Source organism: Cetorhinus maximus, chromosome 34 (genome assembly GCF_964194155.1).
Source record: "Cetorhinus maximus chromosome 34, sCetMax3.hap1.1, whole genome shotgun sequence".
NCBI lineage: Eukaryota > Metazoa > Chordata > Chondrichthyes > Lamniformes > Cetorhinidae > Cetorhinus > Cetorhinus maximus.
Window position 1 is genome coordinate 7,754,123 of NC_135912.1, and position 22,402 is coordinate 7,776,524.

General features: G+C 49.9%; 1 protein-coding gene across 1 annotated transcript in view; it reads right to left on the bottom strand.

Moving 5' to 3' along the window:
• Positions 1 to 13,209: 13,209 nt before the first annotated feature.
• mcm7 (minichromosome maintenance complex component 7) overlaps positions 13,210 to 22,402 on the bottom strand; it is a 31,738-nt gene continuing 22,545 nt past the window's right edge. The window contains exons 14-15 of the mRNA XM_078533907.1: positions 14,964 to 15,070; positions 13,210 to 13,653 (exon numbers count right to left, since the gene is read on the bottom strand). Of these exons, the coding sequence (XP_078390033.1) occupies positions 13,446 to 13,653; positions 14,964 to 15,070 (315 nt within the window). The 3' untranslated portion in view covers positions 13,210 to 13,445. The remainder of the gene's footprint in view (positions 13,654 to 14,963; positions 15,071 to 22,402) is intronic.

Sequence of the window (22,402 nt, forward strand, 5' to 3'; positions counted from 1 at the left end):
CCCTCTCTCTCAGACCCCATCATTCTCCCTCCGATCCCATCAATCCCCCTCCCTTTCTCTCTGCCCCCATCACTCCTCCTGTCTCCAAACACATCAATCCCCTTCTCTCTCTGACCCCATCACTCCCCCTCTCTGACCCCATCATTCCCCCTCTCTCTGACCCCATCACTCCCCCTCTCTCTGACCCCATCACTCCTCACCCCCTCTCTGACCCCATCACTCCCTCACTCTCTCCAACCCATCGTTACTCCTCCCCCTGTTTATCTGTTAATATTTTCTTTTCGCTGTATTTTCTTCCGCTCCTCCCCTCCCCCTCCCTCCCACACTACACACACTCTCTCTCTTACAGCAAGCGATTCAGCCTTTAAAGCCATGTCACCATTGCCCCCGACCGTGAGGCTGAATCTTTGCCGTTTCTAATTCGTCCCCAGCTCCCCTCGACACAGGTGTTAATGATTTTAACCTCCTCTTGTAAAATGTAAAAATAAATGCCCACAGCTGGAGGTACAGATGTGCAACATAGATGACAGCTGGCTCCCGGCAACCATTGGACCTTCTGTAATATTTAAGCAGGAAAACGTCCCAACATGTAACACGAGAAGAGCTCCAAATCGTGCGGGGCCCTGTTCTGACAGTGGGTGAATAGGATCTGAGAATCAGGCATGGACTCTGGGCGGAGTGGGCCTGAGGGGGCCTTGACAGGGTGGATGTGGAGAGGATGTTTCCTCTTGTGGAAGAATCTAGAACTAGGGGGGGTCACTGTTTAAAAATAAGGGGTCGCCCATTCAGGACAGAGATGAGGAGAAATATTTTCTCTCCGAGGGTGGTGAGTCTTTGGAACTCTCTTCCTCAAAAGGCGACAGAGTCTTTGAATATTTTTAAGACAGAGCTAGACGGGTTCTTCGCTAACAAGTGGGGGGAAGAAAGGCTATCGGGAGTAGGCGGGAGTGTAGAGTTGAGGTTGAAACCAGATCAGGTCGCGATCGAATCGAATGGCGGAACAGGCTCGAGGGGCCGAGTGGCCTCCTCCTGCTCCCAATTTGTCCGCTCGTGGAGAATTAAGCGTGTGGCTCAAAGAGCGGCTTGGGAAGAAGGGGTTACAATTCACAGGGGACTGGCACCAGCACTCAGCAAAGGGGGAAGCTAAATGCAAAACACCGCGGATGCCGGAAACCTGAAACAGGAACAGAAAATGCTGGAAAAACTCAGCAGGTCTGACAGCGTCTGTGGGGAGAGAAACAGAGTTGGCGTTTCAAGTCCATAGCGGACTCGAAACGTTAACTCTGTTTCTCTCTCCACAGACGCTGTCGTATCTGTTGAGTTTTTCCAGTGTTTTCTGTTTTTGTCTCAAGAGAGAGGGAGCTATTTCTGTTGAGATGGGCTCCACTTAGACAAGGCCGGGACCGGCACGTCATGGTGACTGGGGCTGTGGTTAGGGCTTTAAACTAACAGAGGCCTGGGGGAGGGTTTGGGTTGGAGGGAGACTTGGCAATCTGAAGAGGAAAGTTGAGGTGGTGGAAAAGCGTGGCAACGTGGGTGAAGACGAGCGGAATGGGACAGGAAGGGACAGAGAGTCTAACGCTCACTGTGACTCAGCTTTCAAACTCAGCCCCTAGCTGCCTGCACTCCCTCAGCAGAACCTCTATCTGACTCCTAGCTAAGTCGTTGGTGCCCACGCGGACGATGACAACTAGATCCTTCTCTTCGCACTCCAGGTTCAGGTCCAGCTGGGAGGAAATGAGCCCAACCCTGCTACAGGGCAGACAATGCAGCCTATTGGACTCACGCTCACCGCTACAGAAGACAGTACCTATAACCCTCAGTATACTGACCCCTACTGCAACTACATTCCTGTTAACTCACCCCCACTTGAATAACTCCCTGCACCACAGTGCTGTGGTCAGTCTGCTCTTAATGTATTCATCAAGGCATAAGTGCAGGGGGGTGGTGCAGGAGTAAGAGTTAGGCTCTGGGTTAGGGTTAGGGTTAAAACTGTACAAAATGCAAGTTGGACTGCAGCGAGAGTTAGCGTTAGTCTCACTAACTAGACCGCAGTTAGTTCTGGTCACTGCGTTACAGGGATGATGTGATCACCCTGGGGAGGATACAGAGGAGATTTATGAGGATGTTTCCAGGGCTGGGGAATTTGAGTGATGAGGAAAGACGGAATAGGCTGAGGTTGTTTTCTTTAGAACAGAGGAGGCTGAGGGGAAATTTGATTGAGTGGTATTTAAATTAAGGTGAGGGAGGGATAGCTCGATAGAGTGGATAGGAAGGACCCATTCCCCTTAGCAGAGAGGTCAATAACCAGGGGCAGAGAGTTAGAGCGATTCGTAGAGGGATTAGGGGAGTTGAAGGCTTTTCTTTCTCCCCCAGAGGGTGGTGGGGGATCGGGAACTCACTGCCTGAAAGGGTGGGAGAGGTGGAAACCTTCAATGCATTTAAAAAGCACTTAAAGCTCTTTAATCGACAGGGCTGTGGGCCAAGAGATGGCAAGTGGGAATAATCTAGGTTGTTCTTTACTGGCTAGCATGACCATGATGGAGCGAATGGCCTCTTTCTGGGTGGTAAATTTCTATCACCCCCTCTTTCATTTCTTGGCGACTTTCTGGTCCCTAGTTCTGGTGTGGAAACCCTCTGTATCCACCCTACTCAAACCGGTCATGATTTTTAAGACCTCCCATCAGGTTTTCCAGAGAAAGGACCCCCCCCCAGCCTCGTCATCCATTCCTGGCTTCACGATTCTGCTGTTTATCATTGTAAGTCCTTTTTTCCCACGCTCACTCCAAAGCCTGTGTATCTCCTTTTTGTAATGTGGTGACCAGGACTATGTCCAGTGCTCTGAGAATGGAATTTTAAGGGGCTTTGAGGGCGAGGGTCTTATAAAGTGCGGAGAGTGGCCCTCCCACCACCGACTCTCCCCCGTCCCCGATCTGTCTCCCATCTTATGGAGTGCAGAGGAGGCTCAGGCAGCCTTGGGCTTATTGAGGCCCTTGAGTGGCCAATTAATGACCACTAAAGTGCCTCATTCCCACCCCCTGAGGCAGCAGGTGCGGGGTTGGGGGTGCTGGGGAACACCACATGGGAAGCCCACCAGCTTTAGCTGTGCGGGCTGGTGTGGGAAAGGGGGAGGGGTTTGGTGGGGTACCTCCTTTGGGGGTCCCTTGTGCCCCATCTGAGATAACTGCTCCCTTTAACACTCCCCACAGCAGCTTCTGAAACTCACTCCACCCCATCCCTGCCCACCAAGGCCTGTCCCAGCGACACCCCGGGTTTACCTTCAGTCCACAGCCGCTCCTGCGGTTTCCGGCTGTAATCCCAGCAGTGGCCACTGCTCGAAGGTGGCGCTGATGGGACTGTGGATTGGCCGCCAGCTCTTTAAGGCGGGACTTTCTTCACAGGTTGTGGGGGGGAGGGGTGGAAGTTTTGCTCTTTGCCAATTAACGCTCGCCAAATCTTAATTGGCCGTGGGGCAGCTGGTATCAGTGGGGACATGTTCCCCGCTGACTCGCCAGAGGGCGGAGTGCGAGACCAAAGATTGGCGCAAGTGTCGTCAATCCAAGGTTCATTACATAACTTCCCAAACTTTGTCCAATTCTATCCCTTTAGAAATCAACCCTTTGGCTGGGATTTTCCGGCCTGGTGAGGCAGGACTGCCTCAGAGGATTTGGCAATCCCACCCAAGAGTTCATTGACTTTGGCCGGGAGTGAAGCGGGCTGGGAGGGAAAATTCCCCCCCCACTTTGGGTTTGGTTTTGATTTTGATTGGCCCTTAACAACCGGCTTTGCTACTGTTTAATGATTTGTGCTTTTCTTTTGTCCTCTCTTTGTCGATTTAGTTTATGTTGTAACTAGTATGTGTCTTTCTTATTCGTCTTCCCACATTGTATTAGCTCACGCGCCTATCTACATTGAAATCCGTTTGCCCATTATTCCAATTTATCAACGCTGTCATTTAATCTGTTGTGGTCCTCCTCAGTTTTGACTAAGCCCCCTCCCCACCCTCCCTCCCCCCACCCAACCCAACCCCTCAATTTGGTGTCTTCCACAAATTTAGAAATTGGGCTTTTGATCCCTGAGTCAAAACCGTTAACAGGAGTTGTGAAGAGCGGTGGTCCATGGGAAACACAACCTCGGCCATTGCGAACCATTACCCTTTACCCCCCCCTACCCTCTGTTTCCTGTCATTCAGTCAACTTCCGCAAAGAGGAGAGAAAGGGTTAACGTTTCAGAGCTGATGAAGGGTCACAGCCCCGAGACATTAACTCTGTTTCTCTCTCCACAGAGGCTGCCTGACCTGCTGAGTACTTCCAGCATTTTCTGTTTTTATTTCGGAATTCCAGCGTCTGCAGTATTTTGCTTCTGTATCCGTTCTATAATCCTTGCCCCCCCGACTCTGCAAAAGGCTTTTACAAGATCTGAATATGCATTTTTTTTGGTCACTGGCAAGACCAGCATTTGTTGCCCATCCTTAATTGCCCTTGAGCTGAGTGACTTGCTCGGCCGTTTCAGGGGGCAGTTAAACATCAACCACGTTGCTGTGGGCCTGGAGTCACATGTAGGCCAGACCGGGTAAGGATAACAGATTGCTCAGACATTAGGGAACCAAATAGCTTTTTACAACAATCAGTGTTAGTTGTCATGGCCACCATTACAGAGACCAGCTTCCAATTACAGATTTATTCATTGAATTTAAATTCCACCAGCCACTGTGGTGGGATTTGAACCCATGTCCCCAGAGCATTAACCTGGGCCTATCAGATTACTAGGCCAGCGATATTAGCATCATGCCACCACCACCTCCCCTAGTCTCTCCTCTCTCTTACACTTTGAAGAATTCAGTTAAGTTGTACAAGCAAGACTTTGCATTTTGAATTCCATACTGACCACTTATAGCTTTACTATGGTTTTCTGCTGTTCTACTTTCTCCTTTAACAGAGATTTCACTACTTTTCCTACTGCTGATGTTAAACTAATCAAGATTTCCCTGGATGTGATGTGTGTGGCACTATCACCGTACTAAATTGGATAGATTCAGAACAGACCCAACAGCTCAGAAGTGCACATCCATGAGGCGCTGTGGGCCATCAGCAGCAGCAGAATTGTATACGACCAAATCTGTAACCTCATGGCCCGGCATATCCCCCACTCTAACATTACCACCAAGCCAGGGGATCAACCCTGGTTCAATGAAGAGTTCAGGAGGGCATGCCAGGAGCAGCACCAGACATACCTAAAAATGAGGTGTCAACCTAGTGAAGCTATAACACAGGACTACTTGCGTCCCAAACAGCATAAGCAGCAAGTGATAGACAGACATAAGCGATCCCACATCAATTGATCAAATCTAAGCTCTGTAGTCCTGCCACATCCAGTCGTGAATGGTGGTGGACAATTAACCAACTCACTGGAGGAGGAGGTTCCACAAATATCCCCATCCTCAATGATGGAGGAGCCCAGCACATCAGTGCAAAAGATAAGGCTGAAGTATTTGCAACAATCTTCAGCCAGAAGTGCTGAGTGGATGATCCATCTCGGCCTCCTCTGGAGGTCCCCAGTGTCACAGATGCCAGTCTTCAGCCAATTCAATTCACTCCTCGTGATATCAGGAAAGGGCTGAAGGCACTGGATACTGAAAAAGCTATGGGCCATGACAATACTCTGGCAATAGTACTGAAGACTTGTGCTCCAGAACTTTCCATGCCCTTAGCCAAGCTGTTCCAGTACAGCTACAACACAGGCATTTACTCAGCAATGTGCAAATTGCCCAGGTATGTCCTGTACACAAAAAGCAGGACAAATCCAACCCGGCCAATTACCGCCCCATCAGTCTACTCTCCATCATCAGTAAAGTGATGGAAGGGGTCACCAACAGTGCTATCAGGTCACACTTACACAACAGCAACCTGCTCACTGACGCCCAGTTTGGGTTCCGCCAGGGTCATTCAGCTCCTGACCTCATTACAGCTTTGGTTCAAACATGGACAAAAGAGCTGATTTCCCGAGGTGAGGTGAGAGTGACTGCCCTTGACATCAAGGCAGCATTTGACCGAGTGTGGCATCAAGGAGCCCTAGCTAAACTGGAGTCAATGGGAATCAGGGGGAGGAGTCTCCGCTGGTTGGAGTCATACCTAGCACAAAGGGAGATGGTTGTGGTTGTTGGGGGTCAGTCACCTCAGTCCTTGGGCATCACTGCAGGAGTTCCTCAGGGGAGTGTCCTCGGCCCAACCATCTTCAGCTGCTTCATCAATGACCTTCCTTCCATCATAAGGTCAGAAGTGGGGATGTTCAATGATGATTGCACAATGTTCAGCACCATTCGCGGCTCCTCAGATACTGAAGTAGTCCATGCACAAATGCAGCAAGACCTGGACAACATTCAGGCTCGGGCTGAGAAATAGCAAGTAATATTCATGCCACACAAGTGCCAGACAATGACCATCTCCAACAAGAGAGAATCTAACCATTTCCCCTTGATATTCAATGGATCCCCCACTATCAACACCCTGGGGGTTACCATTGACCAGAAACTGAATTGGACTAGCCATAAAATACTGTGGCTACAAGAGCAGGTCAGAGGCGAGGAATCCTGCGGAGAGTAATTCACCTCCTGACTCCCCAAAGCCTGTCCAACATCTACAAGGCACAAGTCAGGAGTGTGATGGAATACTCTCCACCGACCTGGACAAGTGCAGCTTCAACAGCACAAGAAGCTCAACACCATCCAGGACAAAGCAGCCCATTTGATTGGCACCCCATCCACTACCTTAAACATTGACTCCCTCCACCACTGACGCACACTGGTAATGGTGCCATCTACAAGATGCACTGCAGCAACTCACCAAGACTCCTTCGACAGCACCTTCCAAACTGACGACCTCTACCCCCGAGAAGGACAAGGGCAGCAGACACATGGGGACACCACCACCTGGAAGTTCCCCTCCAAGCCACTCACCATCCTGACTTGGAAATATATCGGCCGTTCCTTCACTTGTCGCTGGGTCAAAATCACAGGAAGTTCACAGGTAAGAAAAGCAATTAGGAAAGGAGATGGCCCCTGTGACAACCGCAGCTGATGTTATTTGCTGAGCAAGTCAAATCCCAGAGGGAAACTTGTCTTACTGATCATAACCTTTTTTTTTTGTTTTGCATTTTGATAATGAAGGGAAAACTACTGATCCCAGAAGCATAGAATCCCAGCAACACTTTTAGGGTTTCAAAATTAAAAGATTTATTAACAAGAAAGAAAAACTTAAACACACAAGATTAAAATTACACAGCTGAAACAGTCTTAGAAAACATCCCCCCAAAAAACCCACTTGGCCAGAACACACAAGTAAACTACTTGGCAACAGCTCCCTTATAGATTTTGATCATAAAAATCCAGTAATATTACCCAAGGCAAAAACTGCTGCTAATTTAATAAAGTATACTATACGTGACACTTCTCACTTTCTTCCATTCTACTGTGGAACCGAAGGAAGTTCAGTAACAGACTGCTTTCTGGAAACAAAGACTTTCCTGACTTGAAACTGGATGGCTAGTTCAAATTCACAATGTTTCTCAGCACAGAGCTGGTCTCAGGACATCTTCCCCACACAGCCGCCTCAACTCAGCTCAACATCTTTCCTTAAATATCTTTTTTTTCCCCATTCATCCCAAGCACTTCTTTGAACTCAACTTTTCCAAAATATAAAAATCTTTCATGCCTCCCTATGGCCTCCACTTTTGGGTCAAATAAAATTTAATAACCTTCCATTGTTTACCTATGAAACCTTTGTAAGTTGTAAAAGTCCTTTGTCATCTCTGAACTACCCTTTGAAATTTAAAACCCAACCTATTTACTAGTACGTTTAACTTCACCATAGCCTCTCAATACAAATGCATGCATCTAGCGACTTTACCTTTCATCTCTCAGTTCCCATAGGCAAGATGTCTTTACCAACCTTCCCCCAGTTTAATTAATCGTGGACACACACACACACAATACACTGTCTTCTTTACAGAATACCACCATATTCCCAAACATATTAAAATAACATCCATCTTTGCATTAGCTTTCGTTCCAAGGGTTTGGTGTATAAGAGTAAAGAAACAGTTATAACAGGGCATTGCTGAGGTTGCAGCTGGAGTTATGTTGTGGGAGGGGTTTTTGATTCCTTACCCAAGAAAGGGCATATTTGCCCTAGACCCTAGTGCAACGAAGATTCACGAGTCTAGTTCTTGGGGTGATTGAGGAGAGATTGAGTAAAGCACGCCTACAATCCCTGAAGTTTAGAGGAATTGATATCATTGAAACGTATAAAATTCTTAAGGATTTCGGCAGGGTTGAAACTGGGAGAATGTCTCCCTCCAACAGACTCGGGGACCTAAGAGCCACAAGCTTCAGGATAAGCGGCCGGCCATTTAGGACAGGGGCGCAGAGAAATCCCTTCAGTCAGAGGGTTGTTCATCTTTGCAATTCTCTCCCAGGGAGCTGTGGATGCTCTTGTCATTGAGTGAATTCGAGACAGAGATGGACTGATGTTTTGGACACTTTATGGGGACTGCGCAGGAAGGTGGAGCTGAGGTAGAAGATCAGCAGGATGATTTTATTTAATGGCAGAGCAGGTTCGAAGGGCCAAATGTCCAACTATTATTCCTTATGTAAATGTCACATCTGGCAATTGAAGCAGAGGATTGATGGCAGGATCTGAAAGTCCCACTGAGGCCTGGCCCCAATCTTGTTCCTGTTCTGGAGCAAATCCTGCCAGGTGTGTGTCTGCTGCCATCTCCTGGTCAGAGCACAGATGACAGTTGACACTTCCTGTGCTTCTCACAGCAGCAATGCTGGGGGCGGGGTGGGGGTGATAATCGAGGCTCTTCTGCGTCCGTTGGAACTTTGCAAATATCACAAACCCTGCCATGCTCTCATAACACAATTCTTCGCGCTGCCAGACCTGCTGAGCTTTTCCGGCATTTTTTGTTTTTAATTTAAGGTATACCCAATGTCTTCTAAGTTCATTATAGTCACTGTCAAACAGTAATGTAGACACCCATTTTGCACACAGCTATCTCCCAGTTGTCAGGAAGTAGATGTTTTAGGGAGGAACGTCATATGCAGGTAAACAAATGTCTTTTGTCAAATAGTTTCACGGGATCTTCAAAGTCACCTTGGTCGATGAGAGGAGGAACCTGTTGCCCAATCCACACCTGCTCGTGGCCGGATAGGAACATCAGCCCGAGTCATCGCCTCAAATCCCAGCCAGTGAAAGACACAGAACGAGATACTGAACCGAAAGACTCGGAAGCAGACACTGAATCAGAGACAGAGAACGACCGACCTGGAGAGCTACCAAGATTCTAGAACTATGAGACTCATATACGAGATCCAGGGAGAGAGGGAGGGAGAATGAGGGAGAAAAGCAGAGAGATAGAAAAGTTGAGAGGAAGGTTCTCTTCCTCCTCCTCCTTGCGTAGAAGTCGTGAACTCTGCTCCCGGCGTCGTCAGCAGTTTCTGAATCCCTCCCAATCTGGAATCTTGGCAAAGGCCCGATGCTGTCACCAAACGATGGACCGAATCTCCTGGGTAAACTGGTTTGGAGGCAGGAGGCAGAGACTTGGGGGTGGGGGAAAACAAAAATAACTGCGATCAGCGAGATGTGACAAGCAGTGTTCCCCGGGTATCTGTTCTGGGGCTACGAGCTTTCATAATTTGGATGAGAGAAGAGAGAGAGTTTAAAGAGAAAAAGCGAGAGATTTCAATTTGCAAATGACATTACCTCCTCACGTAGTGCAGCTGAGAGAGCATGTTCACAAACAGAGGGCATGTAGGTTTATTTACTTTAGACCAGCAGAGGCCGGATAGAGGTTTATAAAATAACGAATGGGCTGGATACGTAATTATTGATAGATTATCCCAGTTTGGAGATGGTGGAGAACTAGGGGCTGGATTGGGCCATTCAGTCCCTTGATCTTGCTCTGCCATTCAATGAGATCACGGCCAATCTTCTACCTCAACCTTCCTTTCCCCACCTGCTCCCCAGATCTCTTTATTCAGAGACACCAAAAAATCTGTAACGATAACAGAAAATGCTGGAAAAGCTCAGCAGGTCTGGCAGCGTCTGTGGGAGAGAGAAACAGAGTTAACGTTTCGAGTCCGCGTGACTCTTCTTCAGATCTTCCTCAATGCTTTTACCACCAAAGACCTGTCTCTGTCTTAAATGTACGCCACTGATGGACAATCCACGGCCCTCTGGAGTAGAGAATTCCAAAGACTCACAAACCTCTGAGTGAAAGAAACTTTCTCCTCGTCTCAGTCCCTCACCCCGAAGCCGTGTAGACACGTTCTAGGCTCCCCAGCCAGGGGCCTGCCCAGGTGCTTATTCTGTCAAGCCCCTTCAGAACCTTCTACGTTCCCATGAGATCGCCCCCTCAACTCGAGAGTGGAGGCCCAAATTTACTCAGCCTCTCATCGGAGGACAATCCTCTCGCCCCAGGGACCAATCTAGAGGACCTTTGCTGTGCTGCCTCCCAATGCAAGCGTGTCCTCGAGAGTGTCCCTGGACGAGTATTTCAGAAACCCAGGGTAATGCGCTGGAGACCTGGGCTCGAATCCCACCACAGCAGAAGACAGAAATCTGGAATTAATAGTCTGATGCTGACCATGAAACCATTGCCGATTGTTGTAAAAAACCCCATCTGGTTCACTAGTGTCCCTTTAGGGAAGGAAACTTGCCGTCCTTACCCGGTCTGGTCTACATGTGACTCCAGACCCACAGCAATGTGGTTGATGCTTAATTAGGGATGGGCAATAAATGCTGACCTAGACCGTGATGCCCACATCCCGTGAACAAATAATTTAAAAAAATATCAGGGAATGAATGTTTAAATGGTGCACTAGTGGGAATAAACTGGATGATAGGCAGCTCTTCCTCCTGAGAAAGTAGAGCCAGGAGGTATGGTGGATCCTCACTCTCGGCCCTGCTGGCACTGTGGGTGGGTACGGACTGGGCTCTGCTGGCACTGTGGGTGGGTAAGGACTGGACTCTGCTGGCACTGTGGGTGGGTACGGACTGGGCTCTGCTGGCACTGTGGGTGGGTAAGGACTGGGCTCTGCTGGCACTGTGGGTGGGTAAGGACTGGGCTCTGCTGGCACTGTGGGTGGGTAAGGACTGGGCTCTGCTGGCACTGTGGGTGGGTACGGACTGGACTCTGCTGGCACTGTGGGTGGGTAAGGACTGGGCTCTGCTGGCACTGTGGGTGGGTAAGGACCGGGCTCTGCTGGCACTGGGCGGGTAAGGACTGGGCCCTGCTGGCACGGTGGGTGGGTAAAGACTGGTCTCTGCTGGCCCTGTGGGCGGGTAAGGACTGGGCTGTACTGGCACTGTGGGTGGGTAAGGACTGGGCTCTGCTGGCACTGTGGGTGGGTAAGGACTGGGCCCTGCTGGCACTGTGGGTGGGTAAGGACTCGGCTCTGCTGGCACTGTGGGTCGGTGCTCTCTGCACTACTTCCAGCATTAACGCACGTGCTGACTACCTTGCTTGAACAGTGGGTTTGTGCTGAATCCAGGAGGTAACCGTACCCCTTCCTCACATCGGAGGCTGGAAGATATAGAAGGTTAAACGTGTTTACAGAGAGCACGTGAACCCTTGGAATCTTCCGGACATGTCTGGAAGACTTAAGAAACTCGGAAACTCATCAGAAACAAATTTTCCCAGGGGATTTTCTTTCCCTTATTGTTGAGAGTGGGTTACATTGCCACAGGAGAGGGGCTGACAGGCGGAGGGGGTTGGGAGTTAGAAGGTATTAGGTAATGATGGCCCAACCATCACGATGGGGGTCAGGTCAGAGAGAACGGTGGGTCTTTTCAGCTCCATTGACTTTATATCGATGGGAACGATGCAACAGGCCAGTGGTTAAAAAGGGGATGTGAAAAACAATTTCCGATGGGAGTTCCATGCTGATGAGTTGTGAGATCCCCTGTTCTGGATCCAAGACTGATTACTCTGAGTATTAAATTCTATTTGTCTTAAAGCTGAGACATCAGGAGCTGTGCAGGAACAGAGTGATTTCACTGTTCAGGAGCACATAAAACTAGTGGACAAATAGGAGGGGGGTTGGGGCAGGGAGGAGAGAGAGAGACAATTAAAAATGTTGGCCACGTCACAGCTACACTGAGCTCCTCACAGACGCCACCTGGAGCACTACATTCAGTATTGGACACTGCACCTCAGGAGGCTGAATCACCTCCTCTCCCTAATGTAAGGAACATATCTTTATATTTTTTCTTTATTTCTGTGGGAGTGGTTTTAAAAATTGGACTGTGGCTTTAAAAACGACCACGACTGCAACTGAAAGACATATTCACTGGAACTGGATGAGGAATATACAATGTTGCTATCTCCTGGAACAATGTGCCAGGTTGGACAAAATGGTGCCAGAAAGGGGCCCTGAACTAAGGAGAACTGCCGAGCAACAACATTTTAATTGGCTCCTGATCAGGTGACCAAGGTTGGGTGAGATAGCAGTGAGCAGAGAGATCGTAGCCTGCAAAGAGAACACACCCAAAACCTCTCCCTCTCCTGTGTGTAAGATTCCAGGCTAGCTAGCTGGCTGTTTCTTCATATCTCTAACCTACTCTCTCTGAAAAACCCATGTCAAGAGGGAAAGGGGAAAATCACCAGTAGGGGAGACATTGAAAAGCAAATTTTCACCAGCGAACTACAGACTGAATGTGCTGGAAGACCATTCTCGTGTCATTAACATCAAACTGCAAGGAATTTGGAAGACATCAATCAAAATCAACCCATATCATCCCATACCCCAGATCGGTGCTATTGAACTGTTTTATCTTACCCTTAAAATCCATGTTTTGTATGTCGGGTGTGTGTATATATAGGGGTTAAGGGGTAGAGTTTAAGTTACAGAGTTAAAAGTTAGCAGTTCATCTTTCTTTTGCCACTGGTTAAAGACAATTTGTTTAATAAATAGTTATTTACTTGTTAAGTTTAGAAACCTGGTGCTTGTATTCTGTTAACCGAAATTAAACAGTTAGGTAGAATTGGGGCAATCTGGTGGTCTAATCACACTTTTCACCTTTGTTTTGGCTTGGGGAGCAGCGGGGGGCTTGATATTACAGTGCACTATCCCCAGCGAGTCGTGTCACCATGAACTGGGTGCATTAACCATTCAGCCCGAGGTCGAACAATTAAGGTCTCACAAAGGAAAAGGTAACAAATGGATTTTATTAATCAGTTCCAATCACTAACTGATCTCCTGTACGCAACGTGGACACAGAAGATCACAGCAATGCGACAGAATGTTAAAACCAGGCTTCAGCAGGGCCAGAGAGAGGGTGGGCAGTATGCCGGGCAGAGAGGGCATTTGAGAAACAGGGCCGTGCCAAGTTAAGCCAATCTTAGTCAGGTAAGTCTCCAGTGACAGCAGCAGGTCCGCGTCCCGCTCATACGAAGGTGATCTTGGTCCGTGCCTGATTCACTTGCCAGACATTCAGTTCCTCGTACTCCTCCAGTGCAGCCTCGACCTGTGCCGGGGTAAATCCCTTCGAAACGCACCTTTGCTCAGCCTCGGAGTACTTCACCACTCGCGCCGTCGTGTCAGCAATCATCTCCCGGATAGTGGCAAAGATCACATCGGCAGGCCGCTGTGCTCTGAAATCACACAGGACACATCAACGACAGGACAGGACGTGGGCACAGGAGAGAAATCCCCACCAACTGGGGAGCGAGGATTATACACCAGAACTGATATACCACCACCCTGCCCCACCCACCCCCATCCAATAACCAGGGAGCGAGGGTCATACACCATCTCCCACCCCCAACAACCAGGGAGTGAGGGTCATACACCATCTCCCACCCCCCAACAACCAGGGAGTGAGGGTCATACACCATCTCCCACCCCCCAACAACCAGGGAGTGAGGGTCATACACCATCTCCCACCCCCCAACAACCAGGGAGTGAGGGTCATACACCATCCCCCACCCCCAACAACCAGGGAGCGACGGTCATACACCATCTCCCACCTCCCCCCCCACAACCAGGAAGTGATGGTCATACACCATCTCCCACCCCCAACAACCAGGGAGTGAGGCTCATACACCATCTCCCACCCCCAACAACCAGGGAGTGAGGCTCATACACCATCTCCCACCCCCAACAACCAGGGAGTGATGGTCATACACCATCTCCCACCCCCAACAACCAGGGAGTGAGGCTCATATACCATCTCCCACCCCCAACAACCAGGGAGTGAGGCTCATACACCATCTCCCACCCCCAACAACCAGGGAGTGATGGTCATACACCATCTCCCACCCCCAACAACCAGGGAGTGAGGCTCATACACCATCTCCCACCCCCAACAACCAGGGAGTGAGGGTCATACACTATCCCCCACCCCCAACAACCAGGGAGTGAGGGTCATACACCATCTCCCACCCCCAACAACCAGGGAGTGAGGCTCATACACCATCTCCCACCCCCCAACAACCAGGGAGTGAGGCTCATACACCATCTCCCACCCCCCAACAACCAGGGAGTGAGGGTCATACACCATCTCCCACCCCCCAACAACCAGGGAGTGAGGGTCATACACTATCCCCCACCCCCAACAACCAGGGAGTGAGGGTCATACATCAGGACAGATACACTGCACCCCCCCAAACCAACCCAGAGGCTAGGGTCACACACCAGGATAGATGCACATACCCATACCCCACCCCCACCGATCACAGACAAACTGTCCTTTACAGGGGATGGAGGAATACATGCAGGTGGGCAGCTGAGACATGCCTGGGTCAGTCTATGAGCAGGGACACCAGGGACTCAGTTTGGCCCCATCAGCAGCCACAGTACCACTGGGCAAACCAGGACACCGTTCTGGTGCCTGCGCCTCCGGGCGACTGTGGCCACGTCACATGAATAATCCCAGAGCCCCAGCCCCAGCTGAAATTCTCACCTGGTTTGACCCCTTTCTCCAACCAGCGAGTCCTTCGACATCTCCATCAGCCTCATTGCTTCATTCACGTCTTCCTTCTCCACAGTGTCGACCAGGCGGAGTCGAGCCTGCGGATGCAAGAATATCAGTCGGAGAGAGCCAGGGAGTTTGAGAGGGGTGGGTTGATGGGGAAGGACCCGGTCAAGTGGGGACAGAAACAACTGAATGCCTCAAAAAGCAGACAGACAATTAACAAACCACATTCTACAATCTTGACAAAAACCATCCTTCCACATAACACAGCTTCTCCACGTTAACACCAATATGCAATCAGGGAAAAAAATCTTGCCGGGTCTCCTTCAGAAGGCAAGATTCGAGGACATTGCAGCCACAGGAACAGTGGCGAGGCTCCTTCTGCAGTTCCCAAAGCAAACCATCAGGGTCTCAGTGCAACCTCAAGCCAGCACTGTCAGACAGAGACAAGTGCAATGCCCTGCAGGATAGTCAGCACTTGCCCAAGTCTCTGCCTCTCAACACCGGCTAGTCTGCAAAGACAGGGAAACAAATGCAGGAAAACAAAGTTCAAAGGAGGGGCGGGGTGAGGGCAGCAGGCAGTGAGGGATGGTGGGGGAGTGAGGGGAGGGAGGGGGAAGAGGGCCACAGGCAGCTGGGGGGGTGGGGGAAGAACGAGCGCCAGAGAAGCGGGGACAAGGGGGTGGACACAGACACCTGGGGTTGGGGAGGAGGCAGCGGAGGGATCAGTTTGGATGCTTTGATTGTGGCCTCACAGAGAAATCCAGCAGATTCCTCCCCACACGCTCCCCGAAGCCCTCTACCTCAATCCCCCCTCTCCCACCTTCCGACATCTCCAATCTCAATCCTTTCTCGCTGATCCAACATGACAGCTGTGGTCTGATGGTGTCAAGGTGCAGGCAGCACCACCTCCCAATGCCCCCTCACCCACCACCCCCCCGCTCTGAAACAGAGGCTTAACTCCAGCCCCCAACTCCACACTCAGACACAAGGTGTAGAATTTCATCAAGGCCACGGGTTTGTAGCTCTGATCCAGAATGACAGTAATTTCTCAGCGTCCTTTTCAGTAAAGTCCATCTGTTGAAACCAGCTCGGAGAATTGAGGAGCATAGAAGTTGATTCAGGTGAAGAGGTGAACATTTAAACTGACTAAGTCAATGGAACATTCTCACTCGGGGGTTTGGAGCTGTGAAGATGATCACCGGACACGGCTGGTGAGCCGGGAGACAGGGAGGGCGACTCCCCAGGCGGGTCAGGCTCACCTCTGCTGGCATGACAGCTTCTGTCCCGACCAGGAGATAGGCTGAATAGGAGCTCTCCCACTTTGGGATGCTGCAAATGGCTGTAACGCATCGTGGAGGTGAGCCCTGTGCCTATCCTACAGGGTGTTGGGGGTGTCACAGGAGCGAGAGATGATGGGCAAAGGGAATGGGGGAAGGGAACAGCTGACTTCATTACCAAGGGATTCTGTTGGCCTTCGATGGAGAAGCCCCAGGTTGAGATTCACAGGCCAGGACACACAACACTGCCAACGCTCTGCCCACCCAGCCCAGCCCAGCCCAGCTCGCAGTCATGCACACAGCCATGCACACAGCCTGTTATATTCAGCCAGTGCAGCCTTAAAAGTAGCAAAATAGCAACAGGGGCAGCCAATGCAGTTCCTTGATGAGTCTGTTTCACCATTCAATACGATCATTAATGATCTGCAGCCTAATTCCACATACGCACAGTTACCCCATTAACATCCTTGATTCACGGAAAACGCATCCATGTCAGGTTCAAAACAATCACTATCCCAGCCAGAGTAACCCGCAGGCTTGTTTGACATGCAGCAACAAACAGGGGTGATAGCAGCACAGGGCAAGTGCAAGCAGTGTAAAGCAGCCAGCAGCGTCAGCTGTCAGACAGAGATGGACCCCCTCCACCCCTCTCCAGGAGAATAAACCAGTGCCGACATTCCCGAGCCTCAGTCAGCTTTGCACGGGTTTGCACACAGCAGCGCAGACTGAATGCAACCGTGCAAAACTCACTGCAACCCAGACAGAGGCCAAGCAAAGCAGCTCATCGCCGGGCGCAGCAACATCCTCAATTTGGCAAGTGAAAGCCATACCCCCTCTGCCAGTGGCGACCACAGAAAGCAGACAGCCACGCAGACCCTCCCCCAGTCCCTCTGCAACAGGGCAGCCGCGTTCCACTGTTCCGATGCGGAATAAGGTCAGGGGTGGATCCCACACCACCGAACACCCAAGGAAACCAGTCAAGATTCAGCTCAGCTTTAAAACGGTGAGCGCGCAACCTCAACCCAAAGCCCGAGGTTTCGGGAGGCAAGTGCTGGCGGAGGCAGGAGTACACACCGATTCCCAGAGAGAATCACCCACCGTAAGGGCAACAGCGAATCAGGTGACCTCCTCGTGGGCAACTGATGGGGCCCAGCATCTGTCTGATACCAGGTTTGCTCAGAATGCTGAACCTGCTGCTTTAAGTATTACGAACTGTGAGGAGGACAGTGAAACTTCAAGGGGATATAGACAGGCTGGTAGAATGGGCAGAAGCAGCAGATGAATTTCAAACATGCAGAAGTGCGAAGTGGATGACACAAAGATTGGCCGGGTGGTTAACAGTGAGGTTGAGTGTCTTGGGCTACAGGAAGATATAGACGGGATGGTCAAATGGGCAGATAAGTGGAAGATGGAATTTAACCCTGAAAAGTGTGAGGTGATACACTTTGGAAGAAGTAACTTGACAAGGAAGTATTCAATGAACGGCATGACACGAGGAAGTTCTGAGGAAGAAAGGGACCTTGGTGTGTGTGTCCATAGATCTCTGAAGGCAGAGGGGCATGTTAGTGGGGTGGTGAAAAAGGCACATGGGACACTTGCCTTTATCAAACGAGGCATAGATTACAAAAGTAGGGAGGTCATGTTGGAGTTGTATAGAACCTTGGTGAGGCCACAGCTGGAGTACTGTGTGCAGTTCTGGTCACCACATTATAGGAAGGATGTGATTGCACTGGAGGGGGTGCAGAGGAGATTCACCAGGATGTTGCCTGGGATGAAACATTTAAGTTACGAAGAGAGAGGTTGGATGGACTTGGGTTGTTTTCGTTGGAGCAGAGAAGACTGAGGGGTGACCTGATCGAGGTGTACAAGATTATGAGGGGCATGGACAGGGTGGATAGGGAGCAGCTGTTCCCCTTAGTTGAAGGGTCAGCCACGAGGGGACATAGGTTCAAGGTGAGGGGCAGGAGGTTTAGGGGGGATGTGAGGGAAAACTTTTTTACCCAGAGGGTGGTGACGGTCTGGAATGCGCTGCCTGGGAGGGTGGTGGAGGCGGGTTGCCTCACATCCTTTAAAAAGTACCTGGATGAGCACTTGGCATGTCATAACATTCAAGGCTATGGGCCAAGTGCTGGTAAATGGGATTAGGTAGGTAGGTCAGGTGATTCTCACATGTCGGTACAGACTCGATGGGCCGAGGGGCCTCTTCTGCACTGAGAGAGTCTGATTCTGGTACATTTTGGTAGGATTAATTGAGAGGAAGCATAAAATAAAGGCTATCACTTCAGAGGGACCAGGGGGGTGCACAAATCATTAAAGGTGGCAGGAATGGTTGAGAGAGAGGTTAATAAAGCATACAGTATCCTGGGCTTTATATAGTGGGGGGAATAGAGTACAAAAGCAATAGTGAGCGTGCACCTCAACCTGGAACACTGTGCATCACGCTTTAGGAAGGATGTGAAAGCAATAGAGAGGGTGCAGAAAAGATTCAGAAGAATGGCTCTAGCGATGAGGAACTTATGTGGACGAGGGCTGGGGGGTGTTAAGGATAGCATTACATTAAAACAAAAGGGCTTCTCATGTTGCAAAGAATAGTACCAGTCTGAGGACTGAGTGTTTCAGAAACCAGAGGGCCATCAAAATGTTGATTAAAAAGGGAAAAATAGAATGAGTGTGATCGAGCCAGGAATATAAAGAGAGATTGCAGATCTTTTACAAGTATATAAAAAAAAAGGAAGAGAGTAGCTAAAGTAAATATTGGTCTGTCAGAAGCAGAAACAAGACAAATTATCATGGGGAATGAGGAAATGGCAGAGGCATTGAACAAACATTTTGTGTCTGGCCTCACGGTAGAAGATGCAAGTTACATACCAGAAACAGAATGTAAAGTAGGGGCTAATAAAGTGAGGGGAGGTAATTAATATCAGCAAAGAAAAAGTAATGAGAAACTCGATGGTTAAAATGTGACAAATCCCCAGGGCCAGAACCCTATACCCTAGGGTTCTAAATGAAATAGCTGCAGAGATAGTGGATGCGGTAGCTATGATTTTCCAAAATTCCCTAGACTCTGGAGCAGCCCCAGCGATTTTTGCGGAGGGGGGGGAAGAAGAGAAAACAGGGAACTACAAGGTCAGTTAGCCTTACATCAGTCATCAAGAAAATGCTGGAACCTATTATTAAGGAAGTCTTAACAATGCACTTAGTGTATCACAGTATGATCAGTAAAGGTTTGACAAATGTATTTTTTTGTAACCAGTATGGTACATAAAGGGGAACCAGTACATGTGGTATCCTTGGCTTTCCAAAAGGCATTTGATAGGGTGCCACATAAAAGTTAATATACAAAGTTAAGGGCTCTTGAGTTGAGGGGTGATATATTAGAATGGAAAGAGAGATATAGACAGATTAAGTGATTGGGTAACAAGGTGGCAAATGGAGGATGTGGGCTTTGGTCATAAGAATAGAAAAGTAGAATATCTAAAAGGCGGAACGTAGAGAGACAGAGGGACAACCAGGTGGCAAATTTAAAGTGATTTGCAAAAGAACCAAAAGCAACATAAGGAAAGTCTTTTTTTACACAGCGTACAGTTAGGGTCTGGAGTCTGGAATGTGCTGCCTGAGAATGTGGTGGCGACAGATTAAATTGAGGCTTTCAACAGGGAATTGGATATTTATTTGACAGACAGGGCTATGGGGAGTTGGCAGGGGTGTGGCACCAGGTGAGTTCCTCTTGCAAAGAAGTGTCAAAGACACAACAGACCAAACAGCCTCCTCCTGAGCTATAAGCATTCTGTGATTCGAGGCAACCTTCAAAAGGTAGAGTCGGGAGGTGAGCTCCTTTCAGCTGACTGTGGGTTCGGAGATTGCGGGAGATTCCTACTGGTCCCCTGTGCTCTGTGCCCCAGTCCCCTCAAACCCACACTGCAGGCCTGTGCCCCGAAGGGGGCTAGTGCTCTAACTGGACCAGCCATATAAAAACTGTGGCTTCAAGAGCAGGTCAGAGGTTGGGAATTCTACAGCGAGTAACTCACCTCCTGACTCCCCAAAGCCTGTCCACCATCTACAAGGCACAAGTCAGGAATGTGATGGGATACTCCCCACTTGCCTGGATGAGTGCAGCTCCCACAACACTCAAGAAGCTCGACACCATCCAGGACAAAGCAGCCCCGCTTGATTGGCACCCCTTCCACAAACATTCACTCCCTCCACCACCGACGCACAGTAGCAGCAGTGTGTGTACCATCTACAAGATGCACTGCAGCAACTCACCAAGGCTCCTGTGATGGCACCTTCCAAATCCATCACCTCTACCATCTAGGAGGGCAGCAGATAGATGGGAACATCACCATCTGGAAGTTCCCCTCCAAGCCACTCACCATCCTGACTTGGAAACATATCGGCCGTTCCTTCACTGTCACTGGGTCAAGATCCTGGAACTCCCTCCTTAACAGCGCTGTGGGTGTACCGACACCACATGGACTCAAAATTAATCAGCTCACCACCACCTTCCCAAGGGGCAATTAGGGATGGGCAACAAATGTTGGGCCCAGCCAGCGACAACCACATCCCGTGAAATAAAAGTCTTTTTTAAAACCAAAGGTTACATGCTGAGTAACTGTTCCAATGTCTCTCATGTATCTTGAAAGTACGTGTGCATTTGCCTCTGCTGCTCGTGCTCCTGTAGCTACAGAAGTGCTTATACTGCAGTAGATCTGAATCATACTACCTGCACTAACAGCACTTTGGAGCTCCGGGAACCAGACTCTCCAAGAGTGTGCTGAGCCCTCCATCCAGGCAGTCCCCCAGTAGCCAGCGAGTCCCAACCCCACGACCCCCGCCAATACCCCCCTGAAAGCACAGGGTACCTCGCGAGCACTGAGCCCACAACCCCCTTCACCATCCCCCGACAGCAGAGCACCAGCGAGCCCCGATCTCACAATCCCCTCCATCTCTTCACAGTCTGCAAAAAGCACATTGCATAGGCAGAATAACCCGAACGAGGAGATCAGATATCCTGCCCACAGCAAGGGGCGGGCAGCAGCATTACAGGGGCAGAGGGCCGCAGCTCTGCCAGCTGTGTGTGGGGATGTACCCGCCAAGGTGGTTAAAGATGCACAGCAACCCGTTTCAAAGTTGTGCCGATTAGTACCTTGGCTGTGCAAATCCACACAGAGCCGTTGGCAGCCCCAGCCCCTGTAACACTTCCTGAGTGAACACGGACTGAGCGCCACGTGCGCAGAATGACAGCTGTAGAGTGCGAGCAGGCAGAAACAACGGAGGAAGTGAACACCCAGCCCCAAACCACCACCACAGAGACATTTCAACCACAGCGAGGCTAAAGTAAGCTGCAGTGCGCAGGTCAATAGTCACACTGAAGGGGTCCTCGGGCAAAGGAGTTCTGCAGCTGCTCAAGAGGAACGAGGTGAACTGACAACACTGCACACCCTCCAAGCATTTACAGCTGCTGAGATCGGCGTTAACCAGACGCTGGATTGGGCTGAGCAGCGCTCCAAGTGCCCCCAGTGCAGTAGGCATTCAGTCTCACTACCTGCACTGTCAGCACTTTAGCACTGCCACAGCCTATGGGCTGGCACCGTTCATTCCAGTAACCAAAAAAGGCAACAGAATGAGACTATTTAACCCCTACAAGCCTGCGCTGCCATTCAATGAGATCACGGTTGCTTTGTAACTTAACCCCATTCACCCACCTTTACCCAGTGCTTCTTAATGTTAGATTACAAAAATCAGATTTAAAATTAATTTTTAAAAATAAAATTCATTCATGGGATGTGGGTGTCGCTGGCTGGGCCCAGCATTTATTGCCCATCCCGAGTTGCCCTTGAGAAGGTGGTGGTGAGCTGCCTTCTTGAGCCGCTGCAGTCCGTGTGTTGTAGGTACACCCACAGTGCAGTTAGGGAGGGAGTTCCAGGACTTTGACCCAGCGACAGTGAAGGAACGGCCGATATATTTCCAAGTCAGGATGGTGAGTGACTTGGAGGGGAACTTCCAGGTGGTGATGTTCCCATCTATCTGCTGCCCTTGTCCTTCTAGATGGTAGTGGTCGTGGGTTTGGAAGGTGCTGTCTAAGGAGCCTTGGTGAATTCCTGCAGTGCATCTTGTAGATGGCACACACACTGCTGCTACTGTGCA